Source organism: Dermacentor silvarum, chromosome 1 (genome assembly GCF_013339745.2).
Source record: "Dermacentor silvarum isolate Dsil-2018 chromosome 1, BIME_Dsil_1.4, whole genome shotgun sequence".
Lineage (NCBI taxonomy): Eukaryota > Metazoa > Arthropoda > Arachnida > Ixodida > Ixodidae > Dermacentor > Dermacentor silvarum.
This window is the reverse complement of record NC_051154.1, coordinates 198,497,397-198,511,614: the sequence shown is the minus strand read 5'-3', so window position 1 is coordinate 198,511,614 and position 14,218 is coordinate 198,497,397. Positions and strand designations below refer to the sequence as shown.

The following is a 14,218-nucleotide window of genomic DNA, read 5'->3' as shown; positions in this document are numbered from 1 at the left end:
ACTGTTAACTAGCGTATCTGATAAAATGTTGCGGCTGTGTGGCTCAGAAACAATTTTAAAATCAGTGATCAAAAGTCAACTAGAAAGTAAGAAACACATTACAAGCAGTAAATCTAATACACCTTGGTCATTTGCTAAATAATAATCTATTTTATGCTCTGTCAAGAAAGGTAAAGAAAAAGGTCCTACTTGTCTCAATACCACACACATACACACACAAAAAAAGAAAACAAATAACACATGTCGCACAGTGAGATAGTACTAATACAGTAGAACCCCGCTGTTACGTTCCCGGGTGCTGCGTTTTCCCGGCTATTACGTCGTTTTCGGCCGGTCCCGGCACAACTCCCATAGAACCCAATGCATTGGGAACCCCGCTGTTACGTCGCAACTGTGGGACCGTTCCCACATCATACGTTGCGAACTGCCACCCCGCGCCGGCCCGAGCGGCCATTTTGACTTTTCATGTCGCTTGGCTTGGTTGCTTAACGATGGCATTGGCCGCCCAAAGTGCCGGGGGCGACACTTATTACGTATTTTCGGTTTCCGCCAGCAAAAGTATGGCCCTTGAGATCCACATTTGCTATCTAAAGATGGTGTCTATGATGCGTTGCGGCCCTAAAATTGGTTTTGGCTCATAGATGTTATGTATAAAGTCCAAGGGCGATAATGCCGTCGCCGCACGCCGTATGTGCGAGTGAAAGCGTGCGAGGGGAGCCGACGACCGCGTCTGAATCTCGCGCGCGAAAGAAAGAAAAGCAGGGAGGAAGCGCACCTTCTTCCGTTGCGCTCGAGGCACCGGCGAGGGAACAAGGGGGGAGGGATAGCGGGCAGCATTGTGCTCTGACATCATACTGCGCGGCGGAGCGCGGTCGTGCGGGCCGTATCTTGAAAGCGATCTGCGTGGGGGCAGAGTCTACGCAGTGTAAGGGCGGCGGCGGCTTGTAGCTTTGTGCGTGCTGTGTGTTCTCGGCGCTCAGTTTGCGTTGAAGCGATAGACAACAGCACGAAGGTCACTTCGCTCGCTTCTGCAGCAGCGCTTAAATTCCTCGCGCCAGCATTTGACAGCGCATGTCCGCTGCTCATCGAGTGTGATGTGTTCATGTTTGCCTGTGGGCGCTGACACCATGCTTGTTAATATAGTCAATAAGCGAATGTTTACAAGTTTATACGAACGATAAAACTACTATCCTTACGTTGTATAGCTGTCTACTAATTTGCTATCGCAATCAATGCTTCGACTTTTGGGCGAAACTACTTTTTTTCACACGTAAGAATTAAAATAATATTGTGTGCAGTTCAACACTACTCCCATTTCTTAATTTTTCCTGTTTCCCGGCTCTTATGTTTTGTTTTTTTTACAGTCCCGTGAAAAACGTAACAGCGGGGTTTTACTGTACTATAACAAGAAAAGCAATGGTTTAACAAAATGGCAAACTACACAACCTGGTGCAGCATTGTGCAAAAACATTAGAAAATACCACCTGACAAAACACAGACAAAGGGGAGAGCTGAGCAGAGAAAAATATGAGGTAGACACGGAGTTGTTAGCACCAAGCTGTACAAGTTCATCTTTTTTGTTTGCATTTTCCTAGCTTGTTTCTCTTCGTTGAAGCAAATAGTGGTGCAACTGAGTAGCTAGCAAAAATGGGGACAAGCGCATACAGAAAGCTGCATTAGTCTAGCACCAGTATGCCACCTTTTCCATAGATGTAACAGCTTGTAATTGTTTTGATTAAGCTGCAAAGTATAGTTGCCGAAATGAAGATTAAGACAAGCGGCCTGCTACCGGAAAGAAAATATCATGTGTGCTGTCGCAGGTCACAAGCACTATGACGGTGCTGGACTGTTCCCACCTTTAGGTGCTTTGGGAGATAATTACAGCTTTACCTGTGCCCTTGCTAGATGGTCGTGCATGAAAAAAATGTCACTGGAAGTCACTTCCATATGATCCCTCATAAGGGACACGCTCCCTGGTAGCCCAAAATTTGGAGAAAGAAAAATGCCAACCGAGACGCTATACCGTATCAGTGAATTTTTGCGTGCTGCCACTCAATGAGAAGAGTTGCGCTTTGACCTCTAACGTCCGGTGTGTGGCCACGACCGGCTCCTCCGGGTTCCTTCATAGCAGCGCACAAGTCATCAGCGCCATCTTTTCTTTGTGCAGTTAGTTTTCACAGCCAGCTCCTTCGGCTCATATGAAAGCTGCCGGGAGTCCACAATGGACAGGAAGCGTTTGATTGCTTATGGCACTGCATTTAAGCTCAAGCTCAAGATTGCCGCACACCTAAGAGCATGGCAAGCGAGCAGCCGGCTGCAACATCTGCATCGGTGGCGTGCAGTGTCGTCAGAAGTAATTGTTAAGAGCTTTAACATAATGGGGATCTCCAATGCCATGGATAGCATGGAAGAAGACTAATTCCACAGATGTGCTGAGGAACCGATCGTAAGCACCAGTGGCAGCAATAGTGAAGACGAGTAGTCATGAATTAATAAATTAATTCTTTATAAAAAGAATAGCGTTCACTTTTGTGGTGGTGGGCGAGCACAAATGATTACGACAGGTTTCAGAGTATAATCCGAAAAATTTTACCAAACAACCGGGCACCATGTAAGGGCTGCACCTCACCAAACTGAAAAAAAAAAGTGCAGTCCTTACATGGGAACAACTCGAAGCTCTTGATAATGTTGCATTCATGGCATGCAAAAGTACCTCTCTTGTCACAGAAAGCTAATATTCTTTCGCGATGTCTGCATCTTATAATTAAGCAAATACATAACTGGCAGCCGAAATACCTTAAAGAAGGAACTTCCACTGTTTCTATATGAATGGCAATGTAGGAAGTGTATGCATTACTACTGTAACATGAAAACAAACTGCTAACAACTGGTAAAGCATTGAGTAAAATAAGAAAATACATACCAACTGCTGCCTGGAGCAGTTGAACTGTTCCAGGATACATCATTCTTCGACCAAATGTGTGCACTGCAATGTAACTGAAAATAAAATTAGACTTAATTTTGTACATCCTCACAAAGCTGCAATAACGTAAGCTAGCAACGATTCTTACAGAAGTTACACATACAAGTAACCCCTCATTCAAGCAATATGAAAAGGAACACTCAAACTGCTTACAAGAGGCTGTAGTAGCTAGCATACACGTCACTCTAAAGTGTTCAATGACTATAGATGTTTAAAGGAAAAACTACTTCTTGCATATTAACTTTTTACTTCTTATTACTTATTACTTTTTACATATTAACATGTCAGATTCAAATCCACACATCACAAGTAATTGTTGCTTAAAAAATCTAACGTCCCCCTCATATTGCGGATGACTGTAGGTCATATGCCCTTGTTCTACACATTCATAAAGCAAGTTATATACATGACTTTACCAGAGAAGCCTCTCGTTTTTGTTTTTTCAACACTCACCTCATTGCAGGACAATTCTAGTTACTTCTATAGAGTTCTGTTCAAGTACATTAGTGAGGCTTACCTCAGTATCTCACATGGCAAGGCACGCAAGCTTGCAAAAAAGCTTCCTCGTTTTGATGGTTGGATTTCGACTTCAACACGTGGTTTGCTCTTGTCCCTACAAAAGGCAAAAAAAGAATAGTATATACATTCACAGCATTTTTTTTACACGTTCTCGCTTACTGTAACTTGCTCTTCCTGCGTAGATAAAATACCAATGACAGTAAAATAGTCAGGTGCCTCGTGTTTATAAGTTACTTTTCCCTGTATGTGTCACTGGTGCGTGCATGCAATTCCACCTGTTTCCCATGACACAAGAAACCTTGGCACTGCTACTGGCATTAGCACTGGTGGCTAACTAGTACTATGACCTACTCAATAATCAATACAACAGACAGTGTTTACTGCCTTTACAAACAAGACATCAATGCCGACAGACACTTCCGGTTAACATTTAAAGAAGTGGCATTGATATGATTCCCTACAGATGGCCCAGAGAAACAAAAATCACAATGTCGCCCCTTGCCAAGTTAATAAAAAAAAACTAATATAATAAAATGGAGCATTACCATGCGCGCCTAAGGAGATGGCTAGTTACCATAGTATATTCTTATGTAAGGACGACACCCCTAAATTTGGACCAAAGTATTTTTTTTAACCACCAGAATACAGTGATTCTTTGTATGTAAAATGTATTTAGCAAACTATTCGCATATGCCTAAGATGCACCTCCCAATAAGCTGCAGCTGCACAGTATCAGCTTGGCGCATAAAGCAATACTGCACAACTTATCAGGCTCCTCTTCGGCTTGTTGATTGCCTTTACAGTTAACAGCCTGTAAGTGAAGCTCATTAACCAAGTCTGTGTCGTCCCAGGATTCATATTTCAGTGCCCCATGTTTTCCGCCAGGTGCATACACGCGAGAACAGCACGCATCACTTTTCGTTGGCAGTGCCTGAAGTGCAAGGCACCTAAAACATATGGGGGCGATTTGACCGTAACATTTCATACACATTTCTTATGAAAACTTGTGAAAGAAGCTAAAGGTCTGCGTTTTTCTGATTATAAAGTTATTCATGAGCAACAGGTCATATATGGATCTACCACACCAAACAAACACCAGCCTAAAACGCAACCCTCTCCGATTTTTTTTTTTTTAACATTGTGGGCATTAATTTATTTCCTTTCTGTTGTGCCTACTAGGCCTTGAAAGATGTATAATAAATACATATTAGGTCTAAAAAAAATGTATTCCAAAGATATTGTGTGAAAAAAAAAAATTGGCTGCCTGAGCACCAGTTAAATTGTACCCTTAAAAGCTAAACATATAGCAAATAAAAGAATAAATTTTAATTCCATGAAAGTGAAGGTTTCGTCTGTGCATGTTAGAAAAGTTGTACTTTACTATGCCCTCTCCTTTGTGAGCCAACTATTTTTATCATAATAATGCAGGCAAAAAAAGCCAATTTGGGGCATTTTTCCTATTTCTTAATAAAATCATCACATTTATCTGCAGTTGATTTGTTTGTTAACTATTCCTGGTGGTCTTGTTACCAAACAATTGGCTAAAATATCTCAACATGCAACAACCACAAAATATTCGTGAAAAAATATCCCAGACCTGCAAAAAATCCGAGGACACCTAAGCACTTCTGATGAGTTGTGAATAAGAAAGCATTAATGTCTAATGGAATGCCGCTGAACGGTCCTTCGAGTTTTGCACTGCGAGTAATGTACTACCCAAGCCAGCAAACAGCAGCAGCCTGCGGTGCCAACGCCGCACACCACCGACGTCCTGTGCAACAAGAGACCGAGGAAGCAGCAGCATCCTCCAAGGCTGGCAGGCAATAGCAGTACGTGCTGCCCAGGCCAGCAGGCAGCAGCAGCCTGTGGTGCTGGCTCGGGCACCACGGGCTGGCTTCCGAGAGCAAGAGTGAGGGGGACGTGGTGTCGCGGCGATGCCCCCTCCCCTCACGCAACCACCTGGCATGCTACCGCAGCAGGTGTCCCCCCCTTCTGCCCTCTCTGCTCCTTCGAGGCGCGCTCGTGAGGTGGCATTGCAGCCAATGGGACTTTAGGTGCTGTTTCACTGCTACAGGCTACAGACGCAAGCTTTTTCGCTCAATGGGCCATTTGATGCTTTCACACCAAAATTGCATTTGTGTCACATTTTCAGCTGTAAATTCTACTATCAAGGTGTCCCACCTAAAAATATGAACAGTTGCATATTTCATACAATATTTCTTTTGGAAACTTTCATCGGAGTAATTTTTGTTTTGGGCGAGAAAAATATTTTTGACATTTCGTCCCAACTCCATTCGGTGCCGTCGACCAGCAGTGCATCTCCTCTGCAATACATGCCTTGGGGAGGTGGGAAACCTTACGTATTAACTGCGTTTCTCTCGGGAAGGTGTTGCAGAAGTGCTTGAGACTGCTGTGCCTCCGTTTATTTACCCGCCTCCAACTTCTCTGTCGATGAATAAGAAGTCAGCCTTGCACATTTCTTTAGACTCAATAAATGTCAATTTAGAAAAAAAAAATCGAACATGAGCTTTTCAGCTGGTGCGTTTGGCGTGGAATGACCTATATACCATATTTACTCGATTGTAACGCAAGGGCTGACTTTTCATTGCATCAATCAAGAAAAAATAAAACCGGAAAAGTAACGCGAGGGGTGACATTTTGTTGTGTCCAGCAAAAAAAAAAGAAGAAAACCACTAAAGTAATGCGAGACCACCGGATGCATGAAAAAGTGGTAGCTTTGCCCAAAAAGAGAAGCATCAATTGGGATAGCAAATTAGTAGAGAGCTATATGGAGTAAGGATAATAGTTTTATCAGCTGTATAAACTTGCGACACCTTCGCTTATAACTGAATTAACATACATGGTGTCAGCGCGCACAAGCAAACATGAAAAGATCACACTCGATGACCACAGACGACCACTGTCAAAACGCTGGCGTGAGCAAGCGTGGCCGCAGCAGCGAGCGAAGGTTCATGCGGTCTATCGCTTCAACAGAAAATGAGCAGTGAAAGCACAGCGCATTCAAAGGTATGAGCCGTGTTGCAGATCGCTTTCAAGATACAGCGCGTGACAGCCGCGCAAAGTACAAATATGCAGTTGGTGGCAGAGTAGAAGCCGCGCCCTCTTCCTTCTGCGCTGCCCTTTGGCTTTTCTCCTTTCGCGTGGGAGTCACCAGTTCTTCCTGCGCCCGGTCGCAAGATACGCATTTTGTGCCGCAGCCTAAACGTTGCCTCCGCTCCCTCCCTCCCATCCCTCAACGGCCTTTCGTACGGCGGAAGACGCCGAAGTTTGCTCTTCGCTGTGCGTTCGCTCTTCGTGAAAGAGCGTGTCCCTCGCACGCTTTCCCTCGCACATTTCACCCGTTGATTAGAATTGGGTGCATCATTGCACTTTTTAGACAACTTAAATTTCGGTATTCGGTTGTAACACGAGGATCGACTTAAGGTAGCAAAAATCTAGAAAAAAACTTAATGCTTATACTTTCATTTCAGATAGAAAGCTCCGGTATGTACGCAGTCCTTTTTTTCCATTTAGTTGAAAAAAAAAATTAGGTAAATTAAAATCACAGTAGCCGACCAATTTTCCGGACTTCGCGGGGACTGAAAAATAGTCATAAAAATTGAACAGTCCAAAAAACCGAACAGTCCGAAAAACTCGCGCACCCCCCCCCCCCCCCAATAAAAAAAAATTATGAGGCTTAGAGCGGCTTAAGAAAACTGTCGCAGTTTCACCCAAAAGGGGTGCCTATTCGCGCTGTCTATTCTCTCGCTTCAACGCGAATGTCGAACAAAAAAAAAAAATTGAACATTGGCATCTAGATTCGTACGAAAAATTGGTCGCGAAAATGCATTAGCTCTATGGGAACCCTAACGGTACATCTATGAAGTCTGGAATATCCAACAAGTTCGAATTTTGGAGTCCGAAAAATCCGTCGGCTACTGTATTCATGAAACATTTATTGAAGGTCATTTTGACCAAGAGTACGAAAAAGGGAAGTTTCCCCAATACGCAGGCATATCAAAGCAGTTCATGTAGACTCAAGTTCTAAAAGTTAAAATCTTGGCTCACGCAAAGCGAGAGAACATATAGGTACACTCCCACATAATCAGAGAAGAAAAACAAAATCTTACACAAGAGGGTCATTCCAACGGAAGTCAATTGGCCAGGCATAGAACTCACTGTCATATTTGGCAAGCTCTGTCTGAAAAAAACAAAGCAAAAGGAAAGAACTCACTATATATCTAAGAACCAATCCATTGCCAGACAGTGACACAAAACTGATTAGCAATCTTACCTTTGACTCCTTGCTTAGATTTTGTTGTGCAGCCTGGAGGGCTCGCAAGAACTGACCATAGTCGGAACTGGCAATACGCCCGATGCCTGAAAGAAAAAAATTACTTAACCTATAGCAAAAACCATGCCGAAAAAGAAAATCACGCAAAATTCCAAATGCAAAGTTCCATATGAAAGCCTGGCCAAGGGGTTCCTGAGCAAATGATTGAGAGATGAGTGCACTATCGGAAAGCGTTATGAAATAACACCCACCCATGACAGCTATTTCTACAGAAAAGATGTACATACATTTAGAAGGTGATCTTGATTGTTGCAGTAATTGCCAATTTTCGCTCACATTTTTCTCAAGCCACAAGCAAATTAACAATAGCAGACTTAATTGCAAATAAAGGCTTTACAAAATTAGACTACTGTATAGACACAGAGGTTGAGTTTGGTGACAGCGGCAAGCACAAAATGTACCAATGCATGATTATGGCTATGGCTCAGCACACCTAAGCTGGTATGGGTTTGTCGTGCTCGATATGAATAGGGCAGTTTTCACCTCCTAAAGTTTGAGGTGTGCCTTATGCACAATGAAAATTTCTAAATATTTATTGCAGATTTAAGAAAGGGATGTGGTCACAATATGAATGTGGCTATTACACACGTCTATACAGGATTATCAAAGCACTATTTCTTCAGAATCAAAAACACATATTCAAAGTAAACCAGGCATTTTACCTAAGCAGAAATTAAACTAAGAGACACTGCCACAGTGACAACAGCTATGCCACTTGCATGACGAAGCAGAATGCAGTGATTGTAGCAATCACCAAGATCAAGCCAAGGATGCAAGATCAGTTGAAGTACATTTTGACACTGCAGAACAGGCTGGGTTACAAACAAAAATCAATGTGCATGGGAATGTAGGAGAATAAAGGATAAACTTACATACTCATGCCACATTTACAAGTTGTGCACTGGAAGCTAGCCATGGCTGCCAAATGAAGCGTCCTGTCCTATTTACTAGTACAGCTCACAGCTACCATAAGGTCTCCAGGGCTGCCCACCCAGGCATGGAATGCCAAGCAACAAATCGAACAAAAGCAATGTCTCTTATAAGAATGGCTTGCTTTCATTCTGCTCAAGCGTATGCAGAGCATACAGTGCAAAAACATTTCAGGAGACCCGAGACTCAAGAGAAATCATCCAACTTAGTTTACTGGCAGTGGTGAGTGTTGCAGAACTGCTAAATTCTCGAAAATGCTGCATTAGACCAGTTAGTGCACAGATATTTTAGGTGTTAAGTCAGTCACAAAAGTTTACGAGAGGAAATTTGTGAAAAATCTCAATTTCTGCAAAGCCAGCACACAAAGCTTTGAATTCAAAGTTTGAATCTGTAGTAGTTTTTGGTGATCCACTAAACAGGGATTAACCATTAAATTAGAAGCACCATCCCTGAACAGAGCAGAAATTCACATTTGTCACTCAACCCAGTTTTATTTTTTTAGACTTCACAAGAATGGTAAAGGGCTGGCCTGCATAGCTCAAGCAATGCACAACCATATTTTTCCCAGCCAGAGTCACTTTACATACATAACTGTGTTTTTAATGTTATTTATTGACAAATCTGTCTGATGTCCACATGCCCACACGATAAATGGGCGTTGTACATTAGTTAATATAAGTGCTTGATCTTTAAGTCTTGAATGTCACATTTAGCCATTTCACTCCTAAGTATGAGCTGTACTCTTACTGGTAGTTTGTACCAATTTGTTTATACAGTGAGCCACGACTTCACTACCTCATATCAGATTGTGCCCATTTTCACCACACACATTTTTCTTTGATGATTTACACTCCATTTATTGTCATCTGTTCAGGCACTCATATAATTAAAAGCTACATGAGGGCTGAAGGAAAGACTCTTTTACACAACAAGTGCTTTTCATCAATGTTTTGGGTGAATATAGCAGATGAACAGCATAGACAATATATTTTTTCTAATGAGATATAATGTGTCAACATTTGGAGATATTTAAAGAAAAGAAAAGCAAATAAACAAAGGTTTACACATTTTTTCCAGAGAGAAGCTGGAATTCATGTGTTAGCTAAAGAAAGAAAAACAAAATCTGAACACTGCTGCCTTCATGCATACGTCAACATAGGCACACTAAGATTGCAAGTTTAACCGAGTCCTCAGTGTGAGCCAATGTCATAGGTGGGTGCCGGTGAGTGTGAGTGAACGCAAGTATGAACATTAGTGAATGCAAGTAGATGTGAGAGAGTACCAGTGGCGCACCGATGGGGGTGGGGGGGTTCTAACCCCCCCACTAGTCCAGCCCCACCAGTCCAGTGTACCTTCAGTGTTCTGTTCACACTGCCATTAGAATGCAGGAGGTGGCTTGAGGTCGAATTTTCCTGATTAACAAAAACACTCTATCATTGTCTTGTATTTATTCATTCACTCTTAAATTCAAGGAGGACCAACCGTGTTGGTAGTAACAAGAGTTTTCTTAATTGAAGGCACATATGAGTAAGTAGGGAAGGGAGGAAACGTTCCCCGTGCAGCTAACCCTATATGAAACCAAAGGGAAAACAGCACATTCAAGCCATGGAAGCGCCGAAAGGGGTTAACCCCAGAAGAAATAGAAAAAATTGCTTGGTCCGAGCGTTGTGACTCCATCCGTCACCAGACTTGCCAGAACTCTTTGCGACTTGTCGCTTCCAATCGTCGGGGATTCGTCAACGCTGCAGGTGGACTAACGTGTGCTATAACTACTGTAGTTGTGAACTTTAATTAGTTCCTGTTAAACTTAACATGTACACTGTAAGCTCTAACTGACGACCTATCCTAATGCCTGTGTAGCTGTTAGCGTCCCCTTACGTGTATTTTTTCTATTTATCATTGATCGATATTATGTGTATAGGGTCGCGTGAGTTTGATTTTATTTGCTTCATTCTTGTACTTGTATCTTGTCAGATATAAAGCTATTTTGTTTTCAACCCCAGTCTCTGCTCCCTTCACTGTGTGCTTATGTACAGACCAACCAAACCCTGCTGTCATTTCATGTCGTCGCCTTCGCGCTGAAGACGCACGAGTGACAGTTTGTAACATGCACATTATTATTTTGGTGCTCTATCCACACTATTACTGACATCCCTGAGTTATCCCACTCCATCATTCATAAGTGATCTCCTCAAACACTTCACTGCTACCACGACCGTTTAGGTAAGAGCTTCAACGGATGACCCCGTGCACTGCTCTGGAGACCAGCTTCTTGGCCCTATCAAACTCTTTCAAGGCTGAGTAAAATGCTGAAGAAATAAACATTGTCATCATCCTTGGTGTCATATTATTATAATTACTAGGCATTTTATTTGCTGTTAGATTCCTCTGGCTAAAGCAAGGAAATTGCATATTATGGAAAGTGCTGCTTCCCCCCCTCCCCACAAAAATTCACCCCCTGGCAGAGATCCTGAGTGTGCTACCTGGTCAGTACACATACATTTTTCCAACCTATGCTTTCTCAACATTTTAAACAAAACTTCAAACAATGAGAGCTCTCTGCTCCAAACCTAGACACACGTAACTGAGCAGCAACTGTATAAAAAAACTAAGCCTTACCTCTCAAGCAAATGGTGCCAACCATGACCACGCATATGACACCTGCCAGCCTGGTCAAGGCATAAACACCTTCAAATGTGACATAACCTGCACACAAAAAGAATGATAAGGAATGGGTATGTGCACACACACACACACACACAGTATATATATATATTGCTAATTCACCAATATACACGCAGTTACGTAAGACAGAACATAAAAAAATTAAGGGGGAAGTCCTTGTCTGTTCACATCTTTCTTACAGTTAACATGCCACTCAATTATGCCCACCAACAAGCAAAAAAATGTTGTGTTCTATCAGACTTTTTCTTTACTGGGGTGCTGTTGATGGCTGCAATACAAGAAGACTTGGAAACATCTGCAACACAGTAGTCACAAGAAGATTGACATTGCTTTGCTCAAGACATTCTCATCTTCCTCTTTTCTGGGGTTTCACGTGCCAAAACCAGTTCTGATTATGAGGCATGCCGTAGTGGACGGCTCCAAATAAATTTTTACCACCTGGGGTTCTTTAACGTGCACTACAACCCAAGCACACGGGCGTTTTTGCATTCCGCCTCCATTGAAATGCGGCCGACGCGGCCGGGATTCAATCCCACGACCTCGTGCTCAGCAGCGCCTTAGCGAACTGAGGACATCCTCATGAAAAGAATTCATCCAGACGCCCTTTGGAGACAAATTCATTCCTTCAATAGTCTCTGTTACTAGGCTCAGGACACACCACATTTGTTGCTGCTATTCTCACTGTCTCTAGTGATCAAACTCACTTACTCATCTGTAATGTGGTTAGTCTACAAGTATGAAATGAACCTCGCCAAGAAGATGTATATCCTTCTGCCATTTCATGGCCAACAACAGGTTAACATAATAAACAAATGCATATATCATGTGGGAAAGCAATATGTTTCCTGCAGGCATCCCAAGTCACCGAATCAGTAACTTTGACAGTCAAAGCAGGTAATAAAGAAATATATATATATATATATATATATATATATATATAAAAGTTATTGATTTTAATAACCCAGATAGTAAAAAAATTGGCATCTTTGCTATGTAGTCCAATTTAGTGCAAAGAGATTCCGAAGTTTTGCTAAGCTTGAGGGCAAAGCAGAGTTTAATGTTGGGCTAGTTAGTACACCACTGCTAAGGTATGTGCTGCAAAAGGTAAGTACAAAGAACAAGCAAACAGAAAAGAAGCATGAAGCTTCATGCTTCCATTTCTCACTCATTTCACAGGAAGAGCGCTTCTCGGCAAAGCTTGCCCCCTCGTGATGCTTGACTGCACAACTACTTTCCACTGGCCGGCGAGAAGAAAATAGCAGCTGCGAGGTTCGCCAGATGGTAGTCCTTTTTATATGAAGCTCAAAGTACAAACAAACTTCTATATCTATGGCCTGCAAGATAGCAGTGCAGCACACATTGCTTGCCGCACACGCCGCTGAATCTCGAGGCCATGCTCAGCTAATACAGCCTCTCTCGTTAAGCCTACAGCAACAAAAAACAGAGAACCGACCTGAAGAACTGCGTTCGAATGTCACCAATAGTCTGCTGTCAAAGCATCATGACAGAAATCTAAAGAAAATGCAACTATCTATTGAGAATTAAAGGGCGAAACAGTGCAGGACAACAATTTGGTATGTCTGAGAGGGCTGGCACCTCCTTTGATGGGTCCCGCCATGTGGCCATCTGCAAGTGGCCCTTTCGTGTGCTAGTGTTGAACATAAATCAGGAAAAACCGTACGTGATTTCATTTTCAAGTATGAGTTAATTGGAACTCAGTTTGAACCAATTTGTTAATACAGTGAGCCACCACTTCACTACCTCATATGACATTGTGCCCACACCACACACATCTTTCTTTGATGATTTACATTCCATTCATTGTCATCTGTTCAGGCACATAATCTATTTAAAAGCTACATGAGAGCTGAAGGAAAGGCTCTTTTACACAAGTGCTTTTCATCAATGTACAGGGTGAATATAGCGGATGAATCTATATATGCTAACTATATAACATAAAAAATATTTCACAAACAAACTTTATTTTGCTTAATAAAAACATTCGCACAATATTTATGACGAATGCCCCCCAACCCAGACATGTGGAATTCATTCCTTACCTAAAGAAAAGATTCCTTTCGTGAGGACAGGTGAAGGGAGCTTTCAGAATACACATGCTTGCCCCATACATCCTTCGTGGTAAGAATGCATGAAGGGCTGCTCACCGAAGGTTAGGAAGAGGCCCAAGGAAAGGAAGGTTTCAGAATTTGGCCCTAAGGCATTGTTGCTTAAAAAGCCTTCTACAGAAATTATCTAAAAAATCTGAAGCAACGTAGTTACAGGTGCCTGAAGCAACAGCAAGTCACTTTCTACTCTTCCCTGCAGTCTTCCTACAGCGTTCATCCTCAATACAGTATGCGAAAAGTATGCGTAGTCTTTGGGACACATTGGGCTGGAACATTTTGTTGTATGGTACTTTAACTCTTTCATGTGGAATGTCTACCAATTTTGCCGTAACTGCCCCATTTGCTACACCCCTGCTGCCATTGTCAAGTCCCGTGACTACACCAGTACATCGCAATTAATGGCAGTGTGCTTTGCAGCAGATCACACATCATAACAATACGTGGCAAGCAAGGAAGATGGTAAATAGCATGTGGTGTTTTGCTCGCAATTTTAGACTTCCCACAAAACAGTGAGCAAAAATATGTTGCCCAGAATATTTTTTCTTTTACCTCAATTTTCATCTACTAAAACAAGCTACCACAAAACACAGAAGGATAGTGCTTTAAAATAAAAATACTGTG

At 42.3% G+C, this 14,218-nt stretch overlaps 1 protein-coding gene across 3 annotated transcripts in view; it reads right to left on the bottom strand.

The window, feature by feature from the left end:
* Nucleotides 1–14,218, bottom strand: part of LOC119436629 (phosphatidylserine lipase ABHD16A-like) — a 90,495-nt gene that overhangs the window by 59,046 nt on the left and 17,231 nt on the right. For all 3 annotated transcript variants that reach the window (XM_037703551.2, XM_037703549.2, XM_037703550.2), the window contains exons 4-8: nt 11,406–11,492; nt 7,797–7,882; nt 7,633–7,703; nt 3,501–3,596; nt 2,924–2,997 (exon numbers count right to left, since the gene is read on the bottom strand). In XM_037703551.2, coding sequence (XP_037559479.1) covers nt 2,924–2,997; nt 3,501–3,596; nt 7,633–7,703; nt 7,797–7,882; nt 11,406–11,492 — 414 coding nt within the window. The remainder of the gene's footprint in view (nt 1–2,923; nt 2,998–3,500; nt 3,597–7,632; nt 7,704–7,796; nt 7,883–11,405; nt 11,493–14,218) is intronic.